Below are 25,459 nucleotides of genomic sequence, written 5' to 3' on the forward strand. Positions count from 1 at the left end.
CAGGCGGGCTACAGTCCATGGGGTCACAAAGAGTCAACTCAGTCACAACACAACTGAGCACCCTCCCCCCACCACACACACACACACACACACACACACACACACACACACACACACTTGACCTGAACTCTGCCTGAACCGCCAGGCATCCTGGTCCCTGGTAAGGTTGTTTAGCACTGCACAGAGAGCGTGGCCACTGGAGCCCACTGCTGGGTTCTGCCTCCATTTGTGGACAGAAGTCTCCTTCATTGTCATGCCTCATGTTTTCTTGACTGTGAAATGGGGATGATGGTCATGCTAGTGCCTCCTTCACAGGGTTGTTATGAGAATTTAATAGCGAATGTAGGCAAAACTGCGGCCGCGCACAAAGGAAGCACCTAAGGATGGGAACCAGCCAAGGCTGCCCCTTTCACGAGAACTCCACACACGGATGGCAACCGCTCATTCCGCCCACCATGGTGAAGATAGAGAATAAGAGGCCATTTCTGGGTGATGAAGACTAACTTGCCATCTATATATGTACCCGAGGGTCAAGGAATGATCTCTAAGGCTTTTTTGGGGAAAATGTGTAACCGTCCCATTGCCTGGAGTCACCGCAGAGCCCAGAGGCCTTGGGGCAGCGCTGAGCCTTTTCCCTTTTGTGTCGTGTCTTGCTTTTAAAAGCTGCCTGAAGATGTACTGAACTGGGGGTGCCACAGCACCTCCTCTCTTGAGCCCCAGAAACAAAATGAAACTCCAAACGCAGCCTTCCCATGTCTGCCTCACGGCGGCTCTGGTTTCCGGGGTTCCCTGCCCTCTTCTCCCATTAGGCTGGTAGGAGAAAAGAGCCTCAACTCAGCCAACGTTTTCTGTTGCAAGAACGGAGAATAGCTCTTCAAGGATGCCGAGTTAGGAAGCCCAAGGTGCCCTCCCTTGAGGAGCCTGGATGATGTGGGAAGAACAGTGTGAGACGAGGCCTCGGTGCATTTAAACAAGAGCTGTGGCAGCCAGAGGGAGAAATGACCAATTGCCCCTCAGGGAAGCAGGCCTGACTCCATAGAGAGGTGGGACATCAACTAAGCTTTGAAGCGGTTGGCTTGTTCATTGTGGTTACAGATAATAGTAAGAAGGGAGGCTTTTCAGATGCGGGGCCCAGGAGATACAAGGCAGATAAGCCAGCACCCGCTTCCTCAAGGACTTCACAGACTTGTAAAGGCATGGCCAGGTGAGTGACTAGACAGGCTGAGTGTGCTATGCACTGGACGGAGGTGGGCTTGGAGGGGCCCCAGCCCAGCGGGGCGGGGAGGAAGTGGGCCCTGCAGCCTCCCCAGGAAAGCGTCCCCAGAGTAGTTGCCAAGTCTTGAAGGGCTACAGATACTGCCCTGGGAAGACAGGGACAGACAGTCAAGGCCAAGGCAGCTCCCTGTGCAAAGACACAGGAGTGGGAGAGAGAGCAGAGGTGTCAGGAAACAGTTCCTAATTCTGCAGATGGTATGCAGGTGAGGCTGAGGGCAGGGAGCCAGTGGGGCTGGAAAAGACAGCAGGGGCCAAAGCAGGGAGGGTTTTGGGTGCCACTCCATAGGCCACAGGGAACCGCTGAAGAGCTGTAAGCAGGGTAGACACATTCCCGGGAGGGACCCTGTGGAAGCTTGTCAAGGAAGCTGAAGCTAAGCTCAAGGGTGGAGGAGGAGCCGGAAAGGGCAGGGAGCAGGTGCGAATCTTGATGCCTTTGCCCCTGGGCCCCAGCCCTGGCCTTTGGCTGTGCCCTCTGGGCAGCACCAGTGGCATCTACAGGTCTGCTCACAGCTCAGGCTGCCCATCCAGTGTCAAGGGAACATCTGCAAGAGGAGGTGGCTTTTCGTAGCTGTGAATCCAGGCTCAAAGTGTACATTCATATAAACCCTAGGAACTCACAGAGAGGTCCTGCTGAGACCAAGAAGTGGTCCATCTTTTCCACAACCCCACCTTCCCACCATGTGTAAGCCACCCGGGGCAGGAGCGGTGAGCTCTGGTCTCTCCTGGGCTACCCTCGGCATCACATATGGGTGTGTTCAGTGGGCCTTTGCTAACCAACAGGAAATTCACTGCCTAATTTCTCCGAAAGCAGAGTGGCCTCAGCATATCCACACACCCAACAAGCAATGGAGAGGGGTAACCATGAACACTCAACTCTCTGGCTTAGTTTTAAATGAGGGCCACTTTAGAACAACAAACCGAATCACTGCCAAGAACTTACAAAACTGCATTACTGCACCACAAAATGACAATTACTGAAGATGTCAACAGTTTTTCTGCAGATTGGACGTGCAACCTGGGTTCTGGGGCCAAACCCCTGGGCTTGAATCCCATTCTGTCCCTCACTGGCCGCATGATCTGGGCCGACTACTGAACGCACTGAGCTTTTAGATCCACACATGCAATTAAAATAAGGGGAGAAATACTAGGACCTTCTGTGAGTAAATGAGGCTAATAATGTACTTGTACTCAACACGTGTTCATAAATGTTGGCATAATTATTTCTATTTCTCTCTATACAGTGTTGATAGTCCAAGAGGATTCTGTATTTCAGGGAACACTGAGATTAAGAGAAGGCAGAGAAAGAGGAAAAGGTGTGCTGTCTGATGTGACACCACGGAATCTTTTTTTTTATTGAAACAAATGGAGCTTTTGTTTCCTTAAGGGTCAACATGTTTGCTGGATAATCTTGGACTACAGACAAAAGCAGAATCAGTATCCTGGGCGATGGTGTCTACAGCCAAGTCCAGACAAATAATGCTATCAGGGACTCTGCACCAGACCGCCCCAGCTGGGTGCCCGCCCCTGTATGAACTCGGCTGGGGCTAAGGGATTCCCATGGAGTCATAACCATAAACCCACACTCGGAGCCTCCAAGATCCCTCAGGCTCCACAAGAGAAAGAAACTAGGTTGTCAGAATCCACCCCAAGGATGGTTATTTAGAGAAGACTGCTGATGGTGCCTACGTTTTTTTTAATGAACATTTGTTTTTTGACAAGTGAAACCAACTCAGTGTGGAGCCTGGGCAGGTCAATTCACTTTTCTAGGCTTCAGTTTTTTTATATATATATGTAAAACAAGAGGGTTGGGGTAGATCTACATTGACTAGAACTAGGTATTCATGTACTTCCCATCTTAGAAACTTTCTGATGTTTAATTCAGGTACCAAAGCAAAACCAGATTGACTCTTCCCATTCACGAAGTACTCCTGACCTACAGGTGAACTGATGTACTGATGGGAGCAGAGTCCACTGGGGAGTTTTGCTTCTAGCACATGGCGCTTCCTGAGCCTTAGAACCAAACCTTTGGAGCCAAAAAAATCAGGACTTGGAGAGCCTTTGGGAAGGGACACCCCAGTATACAGGGCCAAGAGCTCACTCAACATGTGCTGTGTATTATCAGTGATGGACATGGTGGGAAATCAGACCCTCAAACAGACCAGGTGGGCTCTTGTTTGCAGAGATGCAGGTTGGGAAGGGCCAGCTTCACTCCTTCTATTTCGACATCTTTTAAAACTAGCTTTATATGAAAAAAAAAAAAAATTTCCCTGGGGGAAAGACATGCACACCTTCTGTAACAAGGAAAATAACAACAATAGTCATAATAATGAGAAAAGCAAAATAAGCACATGTAGGTGCATTTTTCTTTCTTAGAGATTTATTTTTGTTTGATGAATCGGACACTGTGTCAGGGAGCGAGGAGAACGTTGGGGGCCCCCCGCAGGGAAAGGGATGCCCAGAGGTGGGGCTGCTGCGTCCTGCATGGGCGGGTTTGGTGTTGGGGTCGGTTGGTTGGTTTAATCGGTGGCTGGAAGTTTTCCTTTTGTTCACTTTTATAAATCTCTCCCTGGGCTTGCGAGCTTCCCCTCCCTCCCACCCCCTTCCCCTGCCCCCCCACATTTCATTTTTAAAAAGCGAGCTCGCTCGCCAGGTGTGTCCCCCCAACCTCTCACAGCTCTAATAAATAAGGAGCACCTGTAAGACAGTAGCTTGACTTGTTAAGTGACTCTGTACAAAGGAGGATATAGAAATACAGTATGTACACCGCATCCACGGCCCCGTGGTGCTTCAGGGCCAGCGTGACACCGTCCTGGCCTCGCCCGCCCCCTCCTGCTGCCAGCTCGGCAGCCTGTGGGCAGGGGCACCTGGACCCCTCCAGAGGGAACAATTGCTTTATTGGAGTTAGTAAACAGATACACTGAATCACAAGGTGATTTGATTTTTTTTTTTGTTTTCTTCTTTTTTTGTTTTTTTTTTTTCCTTATTTTTTTTTTTCTGTACTCATCAGAATGGGATACTCCACAACTGTCTCACCAACTCAGTGCCAGTACACATGCTCTAGAGGACTTCTGGACTCCCAGCTACAACTGTACAAGTGCACACAAGAAAATCTACCCTGTTATCCTCCACCCACTGATTGAGGATCGAATTGCACATTTCTCTTAACCATGACAGGAGAAAGCAAACAGTGAAACAGAATCATGGGTGAGCTTTCTCACTTTCCCTCCTGTTTTCATTGGTTTGTCCATACCATTCTAATTATCATGAAAGGGCTCTGCGTATAGAGAGATTGCTTCACTGACTTCCTGGATCACCGAAAACCATCAGGGTTGAAATTTCATCCAAGTCTTTCGTGACGCCCAGCAAATATTCCCCCTCGGATTATTTTACACCTTCAGGGCATTTTGGTCTTCAGTTCAACACTCTTGCTCTGTTCCCAAATGGGGCGCTATTTAGGGGAATTTAAAGAGAAAGCTGAGAAGAATAAACATTTACCGAGTTCTCTTGGCATTCAGTCTCTGAAAAACCACAGTATAAACTATTCATGCTGCTTCTTACATCTGTCAAATCGAAAATTAAAAGCCATAAAAGTGTAACACTGAAAATATGGCATTAAAAAGGATAAAGGTGGCCTTTGTAAAAATAACAAGAAAAGTATATTAGCCAATAAAATATTCTAACTCTTCATTTAAAAGTGCATCCTGGACAGGACAGAGATGAATCTGGAAGCGTTGGGACTCCAGTACGATCCCTCTCCGCCGTCAAAACGTGAACAGTATAGGTCCAAAACCGTACAATGCAAATCACAACTCTTCGTGTAGCAGCAAAACCACAGCAGTTTTTAAAAAGATTAAAAAAAGATTTTTGTTTTCAAATTCGGATCGTCTTCCAGCCTCACCCTCTGAGCCTTGGAAGATGGGGCGGGGAGAATACCTACATTGGTCCTTGTGGCTTGTTGGTGTTTCGTTGTTGGTTTTTTTTTTTTTTTTCTTCAAACCAGGGGCAAAATCCCTAAGTTCCTCTGGGGAGAAGCAGAGATGGTGGCGGCAGGAAGGCTGGGCCCGCTTGGTGGGTCCAAGACGTGCTGGCTTCTCTGGGCTAGAGGCCACTGAGGGAGAGCTGCTTCCTGTGAGATGCTTAATGACAGGAAGCGGCTTTATTTGCTTGAGTTTTAGCCAGAGGGGGTGGTGAGCGGACCAGCTGGTGTCATTGGATGGCGAGATATGGTTTGCTCTGTGCCCTCTCTCCATGCAAGTTACCCTGTGAGTGCGCGTTCCTAGAAATAGAGGAGAAGGGGTTTGTTAGAATCCACTGGACCAAACTGCCCCCCACCCCCAGGCTGGGGAGAACCCCGGCCTGAGTCAGAGCAGCCCGCTCTCCAGCCGGCAGGTCAGACTGGAGAGGAGGCCCCACAACAGGGCGGCACAGCCTGGTTTCCACACGACTTCATTCACGGTTCTGCGCAGGGTCAGCCCTGCCAGCTTTGTGTGAGGAAATGAAACTCGAGTCGCTTTTTGGAATACCATAATGAGCATGGCGCACCACGCCCTCGCCCAAAGACCACAGCGGCATCCTTTGTGACCCGGCAGCTTTTGCTCTTCACGTTAGTGCACCCTTAACTGGCAGGAGGTCTTTGGAGCTGCTCAAGGGCACCCCCAAAGACAGGCAAGCTCGTTAGGGGACTTGGAGCTGCAGACCTCACCCCCGTACTGCATGTAACAGCCCCGAGGTTTGCTGCAAAGGAGGAAGGCCATGAGATGAACGTTTTAGCATGTGGGTCAGCCTGAAAGGTGAGCCACTCACATCCCTTCATATCCAAACCCAGCGTGGGACTCGTCCCGGTGTAGCAGGTATGAAGGGCGGTCACCAGGAAAGTGGGGAACGCCCATTCCAACTTCCACCACAGATGTCAGGCTCTGCCTCTCTATCTTTACTGGCTTATTTCATTTGCTACCAGTTTCTTGGCTTAAAATACAACCTCCTGAAGACACTCTGCCGTCACCCCTAGGAAGCAGCCATTTAGAAGTTGGCCAACCAAACTGTGAAGTCCCTGAGGTGTGGGGTAGTGTCTGTTTTGCTCACGTCCCTACACCCTGGGACAAATATGTTCAGTTCAACACGCATTTGTCAAATGAATGGGAGTCAAACAACTCTTGTCCCCCATGTCCCCAAACAATACTTTCTTCCCCCCTGCCCATAAATGGAGATGTCAGAAATGTGAATGGGTAGAATTTGGCTAACATGACGTGGTAGCAGAGGGCTCATACACATCTTTACAACTGTTGAGATTATTCCTAGAACGATGAACAAATAATTTCAGGTGACAGAATGGAGAACTTGAAGGGACCCCAGAGATAATATACACAATTTCCTCATTTTATAGATGAAGAAATAGAGGCCTCAAAGAGACCTGGAAACGTGCTCAGAGTGTCTGCAGCATGAATTTAGTGCAAGTGTGAAAAGGTCAAAATGCCCACTGGGAGGACTACATCCAAGCTCATGCTTTGAACCCTGCTATCCAAATCCTGGTGTTAATGGTAACCATAATAATGATCAGCCAAAAAACAAGACTTGAAAATCTGAATGTGCATGACAGGAAATGCCTGAGTTCCCCAAATCACATTAAATCACCAGATCTGTGTGCATTTAATATGTATATTAAATAACCAAAGTGAAAATGCAAAACACCACAAATATGCAATGGGAGTGGAATTACAAGGCCATGGAAACCTTTTCATTTGGCATGGTCAGATTTGGAAATGCGGATATTTATCTCAGAATAAAGAGCTCACTTTAATTTCTTTTCCTCTCATTCTTTCTCTCTCTCTCTTCTTTCTCTTTCATTCCTTCCTTCCTCTTCCTTTCTTGCTTTCTTTAAGACAAAGGTGAAAAGAGGTACCAAACAAAAACACAGAGCCACCATCGAATAAGAGGTCACAAAGGACTGAGACAAGAGCTTGGAAACTGATCCAAATGGACAGAGCATAGCTTTTTCTGGGGAGGATTTATTTTTGTGTAAGAAGCACAGTAAGAAACTTGCTGTGAAGGGAGGAAAGCCATCCCTACCTCCGGGCTTGGGACCAAGAGTGACCAAATCTCATAGTCAGAGGGGACCTCTGAATCCTTTCTTTAAAAAGGGGGAAAAAAAAAAAGGTGTTTAATGCTTTCTTCCAGTGACTGGGAAACATCACCATTTTGAATTACTCACTCAAGAATGCTACAACTGCTTTTTCAAAGATATAGCTTTTTTCTTTAATGTGAGCATGACCACCTCCAAAGGGGAATATGTCTCAGATAAGTCTCCTTATATTGAAATCGCCTTTGGACAAAGGCCAAACACGGACGGCAACAGCCTGCTTGGAGAAAATCTCCAGGCTTTCATAAGGGACCAGGAAAACGGGATTATAATGAGAGCCATTCTGGAACCTTAACTACAGCGTTTGCCATCCCAAACACTATAATAATCATTATTATTCTCTGGTATCTATTATTGTCTGGTAAATAATATGTGTTTTCCCCCAAAGTTCTAAAGGGTGCAGCTGCACCGCACTCTATTTTTTGCAGCCCCACTCCTGCTGCTCAGAAAGCCTCCTCACACCAAGCTTATTTTAATGGCTAAAGGCAATATCTGTGCCATTTCCTTCCCTCTCCCCACGCACGTGCCGAGTCTAGGACACCCACCCAGGCAGGATGGTGGTGTTGCCGAAGTGCGAGTTGCTCTCGGCGGATGATATTTGAGGAGGGGGTGAACTGAAGGCCTCCTCCTCTGTCCTCCTGGCTCTGGATGGTCAGGGCAGCCCCTCTGTTGGTGACACAGGAATCAATGAAAATGAAGCACCAAGCTTGGGAGTCACCTTCCTGAGAGCTATTGGCTGGCAAGGTGTGAAACTCAAGAGTGGGGAGAGAGTGAGCTTGGGGTTTTAGAAAGTGCTCGTGGCAGGAAGTTCCAGGGCCCGAGCCGACCCTTGCCCAGCAGAGGCATCATATGGGACAATCTGTCCTCTCTGTCTAAATTTCCTGATCTAAGTAAAGGGGAAAGTTCTACAGTAAGTGAGACCGAGACGTAGGCTATAGTCCAGCATGAACCCTCTGCAGCCGTGTGACCTTGATTCCTTAACCCCCTGAGCCTGGATCTCCCTCTGTGAAATGAAGGCCTGGGTGAGATTTTCTATTATATCTTCCATCTCTCATATTCTGTGACTGTATTTATAGGGTCTTTGGACCGAAGCCATCATCAAGTATGGAAGTACACACTGTAGAAGAAAGGCTATCAACGTCTCTACCCTGAAGTCCTAAGTTTTAGAAAAAGTCTCCTTCTTTCTCTCTCTCTCTCACACACACACACACACAGACACACACACTCCTAAGGGAAGTGTGTCTTAATGCAAGCAGTTCTGTTTGTGCCTCACGTTTGGGTTTTCCTCTGAATTGGGGGTTTGCTGAAGGCAGGACAGCCCAGGGCCCTGCCACATGGAATGTCTCTCACACACGCATGTGCAGCCCATCCCATGGACCATGCAGGCACCGTGTATGAAAACCGCTCCGCAGTGCATGCTCTCTGGCAGGCTCACACAGCCGGTGCCCTCAGAACCCCAGCCCCAGCTGCCCCTCTGGCCAGAGAAATTCAGTGTCTCCTTTGTGGAGTCATAACTGCATGCCAAGTACACTGAGCGAGCCTCTGTCCACCAACACTCTCCCTTTTCATGAGGACAGCACTGCTAAGACTGACTTACTTTTCCTTTATCACACGAGCACTTTCAGAGCACAATAGAAAACAAAAATAGGCCTGAGTGTTAATAACTTATCTTAATGTTGATGCTGTCAGTATACAGTCACTCTCACCTTTTCTTCTTTGGCCTTTACAGCCTAACCATCGGCTCAATGATAATGAATTCATCTGCCAGTCCAGAAGACTTGGGTTTGATCCCTGGGTCAGGAAGATCCCCTGGAGAAGGAAATGGCCACCCACTCCAGTGTTCTTGCCTGGAGAATCCCCATGGACAGAGGAGCCTGGTGGGCTACAGTCCATGGGGTAGCAGAGAGTCGGACACAACTTAGCGACTAAACAAGATAGATGCAGGTTGCATTTAAAAGGAAAACTTCTAATTTACACATTCCCAAATATAAATGTGTAGCCACAGAAAATGTCTTATTCTGTATTCCAATGAAAAGAGTCTTACTCTGTATTTTCAAGATAATCCCTCCGTGATACAAGATTCCACCTCTGTGAGGAAGCCTGCCTCCATTAATCTAATCCATTTTCCAAATTTTCATTCTTCTTTGATTCCTTAAATACCTTTGTCATTAGCATAAACAAAATCCTGGAGGTCTGTCCTGTCTTCTAGAATGCAGGCTCTCCGGGTCTGTCATATATATTCCCCAGAATCCAAAATCCTGTGGCATCAACCCTATGATGTGCAAGAGATGCCCACTGCCAGGCTGGCTTGTCTTTGTCCAGTTATCCCGGCCCTGCCGTGATGCCACTCACTCGGGCACGTCGGCCCATCACTTATCACAGTTAAATACAGCTATTACGTGCTGGCTTCGGCTATGCTGTTTATCTGCGACAATAATGAGTCCCCAAGGACTGGACTGCTCTCAGGTAGCTGCAGCTATTCTGGGACGCTCACAAGGGGAGTGCCCCGTGGTCAATGAACAGAGCCGCCTGCACTGGCTGATAAGCCCGGGTGTGACGCCAGATCGTGGTCTCCACACCAAGCCCATCCTGGACAGGGCTACAGCTTGGGAAGGTTTTGCCAAAATATGGTTCCCTTTCTCCTCCATCCACTATTGCTTTGTGAAGAGTTCTGAAATGGCTTTTACCAAGCTAGAAACCATTTTAATTTACAAAGTAGATGGCATCTCTTTTCTTAGAGCTTGCTTGCTAATTGATGAAAGTAATTTAAAAACATCGCTTCTTGTTTCTAGCATGATTGCTTTGGGAAATAACCCATGATGAGAAGGCTGTGGCACCAACAGTAAGTTCCATCACTACTGAGCTGCCCACCCTACAGCTCTGATAAGCTAAGGCTCATATTATCTAAAAGAAAAAAAAATTAAACTAAACAGAAGGCCTTGATTTTCTTTTTTAAATAATTTTCCTCCTTTAGCAATATCTCTTATTTTACTCTTTAATCAACAAAAATTCCAACCATATAAGACCCCCAACTGGGATAACTCCATCTTTAATTCTTTGTTTTACAAATTAAGGTTTTGTTTTTCTTTGTTTAGCTGGTTCTATGAGTCAAATGGGCAGAGAAACTTGTTTGTTCACACAAGTGGCCACGGCTATCTCTTGCTGACCTCTAAAAGATCCTGGGGGACAGAGAACCCTGAGCTGCAGAACCCCTCCTGTGCACTGCAAAAGCCTTTATCTTCTCCCTGGACAATGGATCTTCTTTAGCCACCTCAAATCCTTTCTAAAACCTGAGAGTTTAAGCAAAACAAATTACCCTGTCTCTGGTCCTTTTCTAAAAACAGGCAGGGATTCATGACTAACTGCACACATTTTTACAAATGTGCTGGAGCAAGTGGCTACATCCATTCATGAAAGAGAAAAATAAACAAAGAATTACATGATATAGTTAATGTTTTGCAAGAAATTTTGGAAGAAAAGCGCCAATCCTTATGCCCCTTGACTTTTGGGACCAAGCTCTTCCTGTTCAGTTTGGGAAAGTTACAGCATTTTCAAAGAAAAGAGTCAAATTTTAAGGAGCACTTACTTTATGTCAAGTATCACACTAGGCACTTTTATATATTTATTTCACTTGAAAACAAGTGTATTTTATATACTGATTATTGAAACAATAATGCTAATGAAGTATTTATCACTGTCCCCATTTTACAGATGAGGAAACTTTGCCGAGAACTTGCTTGCTCAAGGTCACCGGCTAGAAAGGAGCAAATCTGAAGTCTAGCTCCTACAACCCCAAAGTCCACGCTCTCCTCGGAGTGCTGCCCCCTAGTCCAGGTTTCATCTCTCCCCTTCCTCCCCCTGACAAGCAGATGTCAAAGCTGGCAGGGGCCTTAGAGACAAGAACTCCAAGAAATTTTTTGACAAGAAATAATAATTGCATTTTCATTCAAGTCCTAGCCAATACACAAACTAGCTGAAGTTGGCTCACGCGCCTTCCAAAAAATCTGCCCTGGACACAAAAGTAGATGTTTATTGTACTAAGATTGAGTTTGTTATTTATATAATCTGAACGTAGGCAGTCTAAGTTTAAAAAAAAAAAAGGAAAGAAAGAAAAGATAAGAAAAAAAAACAGAGAAAAAGGCAGCTTTATGTGGCAAGTAGCTATTGTCTATGGATCAACAGACTTTAAGACTTTTAGGCTAAGTCTGGGAAAGAGGTCTGACACTTCATTTATTCTTTACAACCAGCCCTTTAGCAGAAAGACAGCAGGAGAAAGAGAGAAGGGCTTCATATTTAAGGAAATTTCATGTGAAAAATAAGAGCAAGCATGCTGATTCCTGGCCGCCCCCTCCCCAACAGAGAATGAGATGGAGTGTGTGGCTAATAATTGCTTTTCTCCGGCCTTTCCAGATACTCAGGTACAACCTGTTTCCTCTCTGAAATCAGCTCCGCGGTGTGAGGAAGCAATGCCGTAGGTGGCAAAAGCATGATTCTGGTCCTTGGCACCAGCTGTGTAACTCAAGCAGCCCAGGTCGTATCCGGTGTCCCACTGAGGGGAAAGGCAGAGGACTCAGGTTCTGATCCTGGCTGCACCACTCTGTGACCTTGAGCATGTGTTCTGCGTGTCCCAGTCTCTGCTTATAAAAGTGGAGCCAGACATCTTAGGAGGATTTCTGGAATAGTTTCCCTAACTTCCGAGGTTGGTAGCATGGAAGTGTTTCATGACCTCTCATGACATGTTGAAGGAAGTTCTGGGCTGCAGGCATTACCCCGACAATTCTTATAATGAGCACCTACTATATATACGCCAGGAACCTCCTGGGCATTGTACTTCCGTTGTTTACACTGGAACCCGATAACTCTATGAAGTGGGGCTTATTACCTTCATTTTTTTTGGTATATAAGACATGTTCAGTGGTTTTGCAGGGACACTCTGAATCTAGGCTACCAGTCAGATCCCAGGACTGCCATTTACTGGCTAGTGGCTCTGGGTAGGATATTTAACATCTCTGTGCCTCAGTTTCTTCATCTATAAAATGGGTTTAATAACAAAACCCCAGAGGGTTGTTGTGGGCATATAACATCTGGAACACTGCTTACATCTAAAAAGGCCGCAGGAAATATTAGTTATTACAACTGTTTAGTGAGAAAGATATAGGCACAACACAGTTATAAAACTTGTCCAAACTCACAGCTGGTAATAAGCAACATAGCCAGTTTCAGACCAAGCAGACCTCACTCCAGCCCTGGGCTCCTCTCCTAGGCATTGTAGCTTTTCTAATTAGACAGGAACTCGCTTTCCTGGGTACCGCACATGCACCACAGTCTACCTAGGTTTCCTCATCTGTTCTTCCCAGCAATGTGATGAGCTAGGGACTTAGGCTCCAGGGGAGAAACCACTTCCTCCCTCAGTCATCGGCTCTGCTTAAATCTGAACACAGGCTTGGCCCAACCTCAAGGCATAGGTGTGTACCCCTAAACCAGATACTGCCTCCCTTTACTACCGGGAGTCCACTTCACCACAGGAAAAGTTTCAGAAAGCCTTTGGTCTGGGGAGTTAAAAAGATAAAAGGACATCTCCCACAGTCACCAAACTCTTTTAAAAGTACCTGCTGGCCCTGGGGGGATCTGATTCAGCTTCTGTGAACATCTCTCCCGGTGTCTGACCTTGAGCAAGCCACCCAAGCCTGTGGCTGCTCTTCAGTCCAAAGACAGAGCTTTGGGCATCACCATGGCCACTGTCCAAGCTCCGCGTCCATCCAGGGACGTCCCTTGCTAGGTGAGCCACTGTCTTCCTTTAGCACCTAAGAGGTGACTGACAGCCTGCACCACACCCTGCCCCAGCAGCCTAAGGTTCAGAGCAGCCGGGGCGGGGGGGGGGGGGGGGGGCTGTGGGTGAGGGGGGGTTCGGGGAGGGGGAGGGGAGGGCTGGGGGTGGTCAGAAGGGTGGAGCCCTATTTCCATGACAATCTGGGGCCCTGGCCAGTATCCCCTTGCCTGAACTTCGGGATGTTCTGTAGTCTTGAGGTTTCCTTCCACTGTGTGCCATGAAGCCTTTTAGGCCTACTCTGGGCTCAAAGAAAAGAGTCCATCCTCCCTGTGCATTGCTACGATGGCTTTTCATACTTAAAACCTGGATGTGGCAGTGCTCATCCCCCCATGTTGCAGCGAGAACGTCCTGCCATGTTTAGAATTCACTGCTGGTAATTAGCCTGTCATCAGAATGCAGGGATCGGCTTCAGCGATGCCAGTCTCTCTCTTGCTTCCTTTCAGTCTGCAAACAGCTGCTAAAGGAATTTTCCTCAAACACAGACCTCCAGCCATTCCTGACGTTGCCTGATGTTCAGAGTACAAGCTCCACAACCCCCTGCTCCAATACCCACCTGCCCTCGTCTGGCCTCCCACCTTGCCCTCTCTGCAGGCAAGCCCTCTGCTCCAATTGGGTGAAGGGACAGCCCTCCCTCATGTGGCTTCTCTTCTCTTCACCTGTGGCTTTTGACACCCTACTGCCTCCCCTATTCCCCGATTCCTGACTGCCAGTTCACGGCCCTTCTGGGTTTTAGAACCTAACCCCAAATTCACCTGCTGTATGGAGTCCTACCGTGGTAATGCCATTAACTACACCTTTCCTGACCCTCTCTTCTCATTCACGTGCCCATCCTGCCAGCCCCAAGCTGGGTACCAAGTTACAACAAAGTGTGAACTGCCTGGGTCCCTGCTCTTGTCAAAGCCCTCTGTCTGCAGTATCACATCTATTAGCAGGTTCTGCATGAGGCTCGTAACAGTGAGCTTGATTATTTCTTGTCTCTCTCAGGTCACTGGCTCCTCAAAACAAGTCAAAGACTCCTGCCACTCCCTCTCCCACTTCTTGGCTTTTCTCTTTCTCCCCTCCCCACCCTCCTCCCTTCCTCCCTCCTTGCCTCCCTCCCTCCATCCTTCTTTCCTTCCTTCCTTCCTTCCTTCTAACTCTTTAACAGCCTCTCCTGCATGGAGTCAGTATTCAAGACAGTTGATTGAAAACGGATAAGTTTTACCCTCTAGGGAAATAAATGAAGACTAACTTTGAACCATAATGAGTAAACGGGGACTGCCTCCCTTTGTTCAGATATGATTAAGAGTTTATTAACTTTTGTGGATCATGGTATATTAAGTAAAAATTAAGCATTTCAAATACAGGATCTTTAAAAAGTGATTATTCTGTGCATCAAACACACACACACACACACACACACACACACACACGCGCACACAGCTGAGACAGAGAACAAGTTGATCAGAGGATCAGACAGTGAGAAGGGCTATCAAAATCAGAACCCTGAACCAGTGACTGCTCATCTTCATTTTCAAGGTCATAAGGTTTTTCCACAAAAAGATTTTTCATAGTTTTTCACTTAGTATTTGGGACTCACATTGCTCAAACCCTGGTGGATATGAAAATAGACATTCAGTCCCATGCCTATGATGGCATCGTATTAAATGAGAGGAATGGAGGGACCTGGATATATTTTTGGTTTGGCAAATTGTAGAACTATTTTTTTCAAACATTTGAGGTTTGGCTAAAACCAAAACTTATTTTGCCAAGCACTTTGGCCTTAATTTTTAAACCCATGTGTATTTTAAAAGAAATTCAATCTATATGTTTCTGACTCATTTACACTTAACTCATGAAAATGCTGTTTGCTAAGAGCTAGTAGATGTCCAAGCAAGTTTATGAGCCCTTTTAAAGCCTTCTTTTCCCCATTCTTACCAGAAAGTTGTATTTTGCCAGCCATAAAGAGTGTGAGCCCCAGAGGCCTGTGGTCAGTTTGAAATTTATAACTTGTGAAGGTTAAATGGATTTTAAGTTTGGAAAAAGGCCTTTCCCCCCGCCCTCCTCTTTCTCATATTAAGTACTCAAATAGGCTACTTATGATAAAGATGGGATCTATGTCTCAGTTTCTGATGGCCGAGGGTGAATAGTAAAGAATTCAATCTAACCACCAATAAACTGTCTCTAAGACATGTTAGAGGAACAATATAACACTTTTAAGTTCCTATGGGCGCAGATTCCAATCCAACACTCTAATGGAAAGTTTTATTAATTATTCTCAGGATAAAAAAAAGGAGTAGGAATCGACATAATTCAAGTTGAACATTTTACCTTTGGGGGATTTGGTCATTAAAAAAAAAAAAAAACCAGAGACAACCAATCCAGTTCATGACTTTTTATACAGTTAAAAAATAAGCTGAATCTACTAAAAACGACATTTGAATCAAAACCAGAAAAGCAAGAACGTGCATGCATGTTGCAGTGACTTCACCCTCTGTCTACTATACGCTCAGTTGATGCTCAGATACCACTCAATTATAGTATTTTAGTAGGAGAAATCTTTTGGATAAAGTACTTAAAAATGGCTTATAAATATTTAAAATAAAAGCATCCAACGAATCATAATGACAAAGTTTTACATTTAACCACATGTGCTCCAAATATCTTGAAATTACTCTAAATATGGGTTTAAAATATCAAAAGGGTTTGTTGATGGGATGCAGAACTTTGCAGAGAAACCTAAACCTGCTCATTCCTGCTCCCACAACACCCAATATGCACAATTTTAAAAGTGTGCGTGTGTAGATTTCCTTAGAAAAAGATCATGTTACAGTTCTGAATTTCCAAAACAAGAGTTGAAGGATGAAATATAGGGTTTCCCCTTCTCTCACCAAATGCAGCTCAGCCACGTTGCTTCCAGATAATTTGTTATTGTAGGTTGGCTCAAATTTAAGACAGTAACATTTTAGAAACAGTTGGAGAACTAAGCCAGCTGCAAGGAGGATATCATTACAAATTGAGACACATGTTGTATGGGAATACCATTCATTTTCAATACCAAAAACACGTCTGGGGAAATAAGCCATGCAAATGAGAGAGAGATATACTCTTTAATTGCATCTTTTGGACATGAGGTCAACGTTTCATATCAAACAAGTCCATAAAGTGTGTTTCTCCCTTCTGTTCTTCTGTCACATTCTTACTTCCCTTTTTACCCAAAACAAAACACAGCTTGCTATCACAGAAAGACAACAAACTAGAGGTTCAAAAGGGGGAAATGATGAGACAACCAGCATCGCAGCCAAGTCTCTGGATGGAATGAGGCCGGGCAGCGTGAGGCAGCTTTGATTGTCCCAGTCCTGACCCCACACCCGCGTGGCCAGGCAGCTCTGCTCTTGTGTCCCCATCTCCCTAGTCAGACTTGGGCACTGGGTAAAATCGCACAGGCACATTCTTGCCTATGGCCACAGCTTGGTCCCAGGAGTTCAGAGCTAAGGGATCTCAGGGGCAACTTGATGAGAGTCCAAATTAAGAACGTTTAGTACATGCAGGAGCTTTTCAAAGCGTAGGAGATTTATTCCAACGTTTGTTGTTGTCGTCCTTTGCTTCTGCTCTGGTCATTTTCACTAGAATCTTTTAAATGACTCTTGAAATAATTTGCGTGTGTGTGTGTGTGTTTCCCCTCCTTGCTGACGGCCTCATATTCCCCATCCTGACCCCACCCTGATTTTTCCTCAAGCAGAGTGCCGTGGAAATCCACAGATCTGGAGAAGAACTCTCTGGGATTAGTATTTAGAGCTGGCATCTGAGATGGCATTTACTCCTTTTTCTTGAGACTAAGACCATGTTAAATGATGCCAGGGCTAAATTGTTTATCTTTTAAAGCTAATTTATTTGTTTCTCTTAAATGGATTCCTTTTATGTTTGTGAAGCATTAAAAAAAAAAAAAGTTTACACATGCAGAATGCATTGCCTTAACATGCATCCATGTATATTTATTTAAACCAGCAACAAAAGAATACAAAACAACTCTGTATGGGAGAGGGTGAAGGAAGATTGAACGGCGGCCACCCTCAGCCGCTGACACAATCTCTTTGACAAGAGAGTCTGGAAAGGCAGTGTATTGGTGGTGGGGGTGTTCCACAACATGAGGTAAGTGTTTCATGCTGTAGTGTGCTTTGGTCCTCAAACACCTCTGCCCCCCACGATGCTTGTCTGCATGGAGGTAGGTGTAAATGATTGAACCAGGATCCCCAGGCAGTCATTCGAGCCAGCAAGGGAGCGATTCATTGGAAACTAGACAGGGAGCTCATTTCCAGTGCCCTTTTGGGCCATGGCTTGTTAATAGCTAGTTGAATGCCTTCACCTGTCCAAGCGCACTCTCTCCAGGTGAAGAAGTATGTGCTAAGGAACTATGGGGATTGGTGGTGCTCCCAGATATGGCCACACCAGTGCTCTGGTGTTTACTCATCTACCCAATTCTCCAACTTGAGCCATTCCAACCCCTTGGCCTTAACAGCAGGGTTGATGGTTTTCCAGTGAAGGACAGCCACTGCCTACAAAGCATAAACTTTGAAAGGCCCAGTGGTGAAGAAGCATTGAGCTTGTTCCTCTCCTTGCTTCCCTTTTCTGCTTTCCCCACAGATGCTCACAGGTTATAGTAACTTGAAGAAAGGTCTGTGACCTTTTGCATTTTGTCACTAAGGCAACGGAGACAAGGGCTACATTATATGGCTGTAACAGTGATTTTGCAATATTAGGTCCACAGCAAAAACTGCTAAAAGTAAATTCCAAGTTTTAAGGGAAATTTACAATTAATTCATCTTCCTCAGAGTAACAAGAAAAACTTCTGCTCAGATACTGCTTGGCGATCATATAAAATAACCCTTCAGATATGTCGGATATGTAAGACACTTTTTTCTGAAGTCAAAAATCTATGAACTGCTCCTCCCAAGAAAATGCTTCCACTCACAGGCACATATAGCTTTCCACAAAATTCCAGGGGGAGCGGCTGAAGGCTGTGCATAGACTAGTTCATGGAGGGCAGCTTCGGTTGGGGAGCTGCCACACAGATCAGGAGATTGGTAGATCTGGGCCAGGACTTGTGCCACACTGCCTGACTCTGGAGTCCTCACTAAAATTCGAGCACTAAGCATTTCTCTGGCCTCACTCTAGTCCCAGCCCTGTTGAAGGAGGAGGGCTGTAGTATATCTAAAGGAAATAAATACCCGATCACAAATGTCATTTCCCATTCCATCATAATTTGACTGAAATAATACCTAGTCAGATGCCTGCACATTAAAACCCTCTTTCAATCTCCTTGTCCTAAAAGTTAAAAAAGAGACCCAGCAACACTAAGCAAGATGTGTCTAAGAGCAGCCTTGACACTGTTCATCCATACGACTCTCCTTGATGAGTCTGCAAGGATCACAGCAAGCGCTCTCTCCAGTTCTAACCACTCACGTGTGTGCATGACACAGACCTGGCCGTTCCTCACTGCTGGCTCTTTGAACCACCTAGACCTAGAGCTGGGCAGCCATCCACATCCCAACAAACAGGCAGAGCTGCACCACCAGGGACGGTGTTGCCAATGAATGTTTCCAGTAACTAAGTACTAGCACATTAAAAATCTCAAGTCTGGCAGAGGATCTGAGCACATCCTATTTGTATTGATTTCCTCTTCTCAGTTGAAGGGTTTCCTCTTTTCCTTGCTTTCATGGTCGGCATCCATAGTCATATTTCTTCTGTATGGACTTGACTTTGCAGACAGCCGACTTCCTCAAACTTAGCTGAAGAACCTGAACTGGCAAAAAGTTACTTGTCACCTCCATCCTTTGGGCTTTCCTAATGAGGCGAATCCCCTGCCCTCTTCTTGAAATAGTCCTTTCTTGGATTGTGGCTCCGTGGTCAGGCTAATAATTAAACTCTAAACTCCAAAAAGTCTAAACTACAGCCCCCATCCCTTCTTCAGCCCTCTCAGAGCAAACAAAAAGTGGAAGGAACTCCTGCTGCTAGAGTTAGGGGAGCATCTTGGAGTGGGGGCTGGGGGCAAGACTCTCAGATTTTCTTTCTGGTCTTAGAAATCTGGGAGCCACAAAGGTGGGGAGTTCTTGGTCTTGCCACTCCTTGGGAATGGAAAAAGTGAGAGTGAAAGGGTTACTCATGGTACACATTTTTTCCATTGATTATTTTACTTAAAGAGAAGATGTCATTTCCCTGGAAAATCAAGGAGGGGGGATATTTTCTTTTGAATAACTTCAAACATTTGCAAATGGTTACTGTGAACTCCCCATTGTACCATAAACAAGTGTAAACTGCTGAAATTCAGAAAATGTACAAATACAAACAGCTATCCCCCAAACTCCAAGGCAAAGACAAGGAAAGGAGTATTCCATTTATAAATGGAATTCTTTGTGGAGAGAAGAGTTTGGGAAATGTTTATACACTGTTTTCCTTATTATTTGGAGGGATTTTATTTTCAGCTTACAGAAGCTGCAGAACTGGTATTTGGCATCTTAAAAGTTGAAGATTAAAGGAAGTTTCCAACCTTTTAAAATCTTCAACTAAACTTAATTAGTTCTGCATCTAGGAAAATATCTGCCTATTTAAATCACTTGTAATCATATCAACGAACAAGAATGCATAAAGTCAGGTAACCAGGAACAGAAACAGTCAAAAGGAACAAACAAAACCTTGTGATTGCCGAGAACTAGCAAAAATGATGATTTCTTTGAAGGTAACAAGCAGCTGCCTGGACTACTGATTTCAGATTACAGTCTGCTTTGAATCTATTTTAAATGATTTTTTAAAAATAGTCCTATTGTATGAAAATGGTGGGCATAGCAAAAAGAATGAAAAACCTGGATGGCAGTCACTGACAGACTCTATGCCGAGAGATAATACGAATTACCAACAAGCGCAAGGAGAATCACTCACGTCCGCCTCACCTACCACAACTCAGCCCGGGTTTGGTTTTGGTTTTTAATGCTTCCCCTTTGGCTTTAACTTGTCACCAAACAGTATTCACTGTCAGGTCACAAAAGCCATGCAGTCCTTTATTTAATGGATGCATTTCCAATTTCCGTAACCACACGCATGGGCAGGGTTTCTGAAGGCATAGAAGAAAAACAGCACCACATGTGCAGAGAAAATCAGGAAGGGTCAGAGAATGGGAGTGAATTACAGCAGGTTGAGACTGTGCTATGAGTTGACACGGAACTAAAGAGGGCAAGAGGCGATGTGATTTACAAGGGCACAGGCGTTCTTCCCCCATCTTAAATCACTCGCCTCATCATCCCACTGTAGCTGGCAAAGACTGAGAGTCTCTGGGTTTAGAGAAAAGCTGTAATTTCTTGGGGAAACCCATCATAAAAAAGAACTTTCCAATCTCAGGGGGACCGTAGGCGATTTCGTCACTGCATCTTCTGAAATTGACTGAAGTCAGGTTAATATTTTTAGCAATGACTCTGGTCCTCGTACAAGACCCTTGCCTGATTCCTTATTCAGAAATATACATCATCGAAATAGCCATCATATATTTCATGCTTTTATGTTCTTTTGGCCCCATGCTACTTATGGACTAGTGACACTCTCCTTGACTTGGTCACTTCTCACTTTAGTAATGGTAGTAAAAGTTTTCACCCTCCTGTCCTTTCTTTAATATCACTTGAATGAGTGACACTAGAATGTATTTAAAATTACAGTTCCTGATGCTTTTTTGGCTTTCTAAAGGCCATCACTTTTTTTGTTGTACATCTTTGCATTACTCACTGCTTGGTCAACCAGATTAAACTACGCTGGTAGAGAAATTAGGGCCATTTTCAGCTGAGGTGACTAGCAGAAGGCTGAGACTGTCTTTAGAGAACAGAACTTGCAGATGTAAAATCAAGGATTGATGAGCTGAGTTTTAGTATTCTGCTCCTACTGGGAAAGCCATCAGTGAAAAAGGAAGCCTCAAATTCTGAGAAACCCTTCTTGCATCACCCATCAAGGTCCCTTTCATGGGCTCTGAGCTTCCCAGGCAAACTCCTGGTTACAAGTCGGGTAGGTGTCCGGGTAAACGTGCTGACTTCGAGGGACAATGGCTTGGACACATCACATCAAGTGTTCTTGTCCATATCTGTATTTCCTACTGTGAAGCAATGGGTTGGTATTCTTGTTTTTTCATTGTTCTTGCTGAAATATACAACTGAAATTGCTAAAAACAAACAAAAAACCACTGTCTAAACACTTAGAGAAGTTGGTGGGTAGGCTTAGTTTTTACCTAGGAAATTTCCCCCAAGACAACTGAGGTGAATAAAAGAATTTCATCAAGTAGGGTAATAAAGGGACCAATTAATACCTACAGTGGAGTCAAACAGCCTAAATTTGAATCTCAACTTACTAACATGGAATTCTTGGAATCTTGGGCGTTACCTAATTTCTACACCTTAGTATTCTCGTCAGTAAAATGAAGACAACTGCCAAATGAATCCTGACCCAAAGGAATACTACTGAAAAACACTCAGAGAATGACCTGCACAAATATGAGCAACTGTTCTTCCTAAAAGGTCCACTGCTCCTTGCCAGACCTCCCTCCTCCCGGCGTACACTGCCACCAGACTGTAAGCGCCTTGAGGACAGGTGCTGCCCCAGATTCACTTTGCGTCCCCCGCCCTATTCCCCTGACCCCCGCTCCTGGAAAGAGCTGTGTACAAGCTTTGTGCTCAACAAATATTCATTCCCCTGCTTTCCTCTCCATAAACAGCTGATAAACAGAACATTAGAACATTAATGTTCAGCAGAACATTAGCCTGTTTGCTATCCTTGCGGACAGAGGAGAGCACCCAGGCTTTGGGTCCAGCAGGCCCAAGTCAAATATCAGTTCCCTCACTTACCAGCTTTGATTTGGGCAACATCTCCAAGCCTCATCTTCATCCTTGTAAATGCAGACAATGCTTATTCCACCAGGATTGGTGAGAGGATCAAATGAGGCCACATCTGGCTACAATAAGCAGCCACACAGGCTCACTGCCCTCCCCCTAACTGAAATTCTGGACTTGTTATTTATGGTTCACTAGGTATTAAGGATTCCTGACACCGCCCCCCCCCCCCCCCCCCCCCCCCCCCCCCCCGCCCCCCACCCAAGGTCAGGGATGTGCACTCTCACCCACTTCAGTGACTGCTGCCAATTCTCTGCCAGAGCCTTCCACTGCTTGGCGAGGTGAACAGCCCATCAGCTGAGCTGCTGAGTCCCAAAAAGGGGAGAAAGCAAAGCTGGTCAGTGAGGCCTGAGGCCTAGCCTGGGGAATGCTGGTTGGTGACGAAGGAAGAGATCCCAAGAACAGGAGCTGCTCCAACACCTGACCAGGCAAATGGGGCGTCATGGCCTCGGTTCAGCTGGCATAGGCATCTAAGAAGCTTAGATTTTATTCTCATCTTGCAAATGGAATTCCCTGGTTATTGAGCACGTTTGGTGAGTTGGGACATTCTGCCAATGTCTGTACCAGCTAGCTCCAGGAAGTGGCTCAGCTCACCTTTTACTAGTCAGTCTATAAGCTCATGACTGAACAAGTACAGGTTCCGAGTAATCATTCGCTCCTTCCTCCCTGCATCCTTCTCTACTTACAGACAGGAGCCTAAGAACAAAAGTAATTAGTAGACAGTGTTTCAATTCAGGTTCAAGACTGGGCTTTATCACTAAGTGACCTTGGCCATGGCACTTACTTGCTGTTGAGTCAGTTCCCTCAGCTGTAAAATAGGAATTGGATCCAAATGATGGTAGTATGTGACCACACAAGGCGTAGTGTACAACACATAACGTAAAACCATGATTGTCAACACAACTCTCTCTCCCCCGCCTTTGCACGCATTTGCCTTTTAAGAAGGAAGGAGCAGTGCACTGCCTCGTGCGGAGAAGAGCCCCGGTGGACATACAAACCTTTTACTTATTCTGATTTCTAATTCGGAGGCACCTCCTTTTGAGTGGAGGCTCCAGGTCCTCGGGCCCGGCGCTGAGCATGGGCGAGGAGATGATGCAAGGCGCCATGGCGGCCTTCTCCGCGGGTTTTGGCACAGGCTGGATCACGCAGCCCGTCTTGGGCAGCATCCGCAGAGCGTACGCGTGGTCCTCGTCCGCGGGGTTATTAAGGTTTGGGTCTGACTTGTCGCCCCCCGCCAGGGCCTCCTCCCCCATCAGCTTTTTGGCCACCTCCCCGTCCAGGTGGCAGTTGGAAGCACAGTTGTTCTCCTTGACCGACTCCAGCTCGCTCACCGCCGGTTCCTCCGGCGACAGTAGCTTCTTGGGGGGCGCGGGAGGCGGCGGCGGCGGCGGCGGCGGTGGGGGCTGCTCGGGCGGCGGCTCCGCGCCCTTGGCGCCCTCGGCGGCGCCCCGCGTGCCGTTCACAATGACATTGCAGGCCGCGGCGGCCTCGGGGCCCGCGGGGGCGCCCGGGCCCGGGTCGCCAGCGGCGGGCGGGCTGCAGTGGCCGTCCCTGCAGCCGCCGCAGGTCCTGCGCTCGGCGGCGCCGGGTTCGCGCTCCGCCTTGACGTGCGCGTGCAGCGCGCGGTGGATCACGTTGTGCAGCCGGGCCCGGTGGCCCACAGTCAGGTCGATGACGCCGTCCTGCGGGCCCTGCAGCACGCCGCCGGGGAAGCCGAGCTGGCTGCCCGCGCCCGGGGGGCTGCAGGCGCGCCGCGTCAGGTCCACCACCTCGCTCCGGCCGTGCTCCGCGGGCGCGGGAGCCAGGCTCAGGGCCTGGCCCGAGCAGCCGGGCGGCGAGTCCGCGGACTTGGACGAGCCCTGCTTGGAGTCCCGGGGGGACAGGGAGTGTCCGCCTGGCTTGCCTCCTGCCGCCGAGGAGTCGCCGGGGGCGCTCGGAATGAAGTTCTCCCCGTTGCTGGAAAACCCGTTGGGGGGCTTGGAATCACTGACATGGGGGACGGGAATGGGAATGGGGATGGGCACGGGCAGGGGCACAATCACGGGGTATGGCACGAGCAAGGTGGGGGGCGGCACCAGCGGGGCGAGCGACGGCAGCCCGAAATTCATCATCTGGGGCACGGGCATCGGGCCATTTGGCATCATGCTTACCGGCGGGAAGGGGAGACTCGGCAAGGGTGCGCCGGGAGGCGGTGGGGGCAGCAGACCCGGGGGGTTCCCCGGCATGGTCGGGGTGCTCGGGGGGTGGATGTGGGGCGACAGCAGGGGCCGGTGCATGGGGCTGGAGGTGGGGCCCAGGTTCCTGGGGCCGCCTGGCGGGGGCCCGATGCCGGGGAGCATGGGGTTGGACAGGGGGCTGTTGGGGTTGGAGGCGTGGTGCGGCGGGCCGCGGATGAAGGGCGGGCGGAGCTGCTGCATGAGCTGCTGTTCCATGAAGATGGGCAGCGGGACCGGGCCGCGGTTGGTCATCACCATGGGAGGGCTGCGAGGCGGGACTCCGAGGGGAGGCCCGATGCTCGCAGGTGGCTGGACGGAGACAGGAGGGATGTTTGGCGTCTCGCTGATGGGCATGGACTTGGGCACTGGTGTAGGGATTTTAGTGACAGAGCAGTTGGCAGTGTCAGATGGAGAGACGGTGGTGGACGCCGATGGGCCAGGGCCCTGGCTTTGGCCAGCTGCAGCCACCGGGGAGGGGGCCTTCCTGCGAGCATCTGTTAGAGGGATATTCCAAGAGTCTGGAGTGAGCAGCTGCACCCCGGTGCCTTCTGTTTTATTTTCCATGGGAGGGTGTAATGTGCTGCACAGCCCAGCTGGAAGATTGGCCTGTGTCTCTTTGTAGAAAATGTCCATTTTGTACTGATTGAGACATTTCGCACTGCAGAACTGAAGCCTTCTTTCCCCGTCCCCAAAATCCAGGTATTCTTTCGTGTGTCTTATGTGCTTACACCAGTCACATACCTACAACACAGTAATAAAGAAGAAAAAACATAAGCAATCTCCTTTGGTAGATAGCATTTCATGTTTTACATAGAGGTTCTTTTCAAACTTTATCATGATTTTTCAACTAGGTGGAAGTGTTTCCTTCTAAAAGGTAAAAGTCCTAAATGTTTGTAAAATGATTTCTCTTTGGAAGCCAGAATTGCTTTATAAATATTAACTCTTCAGACTAGCAATTACCACCATCTCCTATTTTAAAAAAAGAAAAAGAAACTGTTGTTCCTCTTTAAGCATGACTTAAAGGTGGATCTGACAAAGAGTACATATACCTGCCCATATATTTCCCCCAGTCAAAGAGGCTCATTGTTCATGCAAATCTAAA

The 25,459-nt window shown here is 47.2% G+C and overlaps 1 protein-coding gene across 1 annotated transcript in view; it reads right to left on the reverse strand.

The window, feature by feature from the left end:
* Positions 1 to 3,939: 3,939 nt before the first annotated feature.
* Positions 3,940 to 25,459, reverse strand: part of SOBP (sine oculis binding protein homolog) — a 167,002-nt gene continuing 145,482 nt past the window's right edge. The window contains exons 6-7 of the mRNA XM_052645601.1: positions 23,140 to 25,098; positions 3,940 to 5,551 (exon numbers count right to left, since the gene is read on the reverse strand). Of these exons, the coding sequence (XP_052501561.1) occupies positions 23,143 to 25,098 (1,956 nt within the window). The 3' untranslated portion in view covers positions 3,940 to 5,551; positions 23,140 to 23,142. The remainder of the gene's footprint in view (positions 5,552 to 23,139; positions 25,099 to 25,459) is intronic.

This window comes from Budorcas taxicolor, chromosome 9, assembly GCF_023091745.1.
Source record: "Budorcas taxicolor isolate Tak-1 chromosome 9, Takin1.1, whole genome shotgun sequence".
Lineage (NCBI taxonomy): Eukaryota > Metazoa > Chordata > Mammalia > Artiodactyla > Bovidae > Budorcas > Budorcas taxicolor.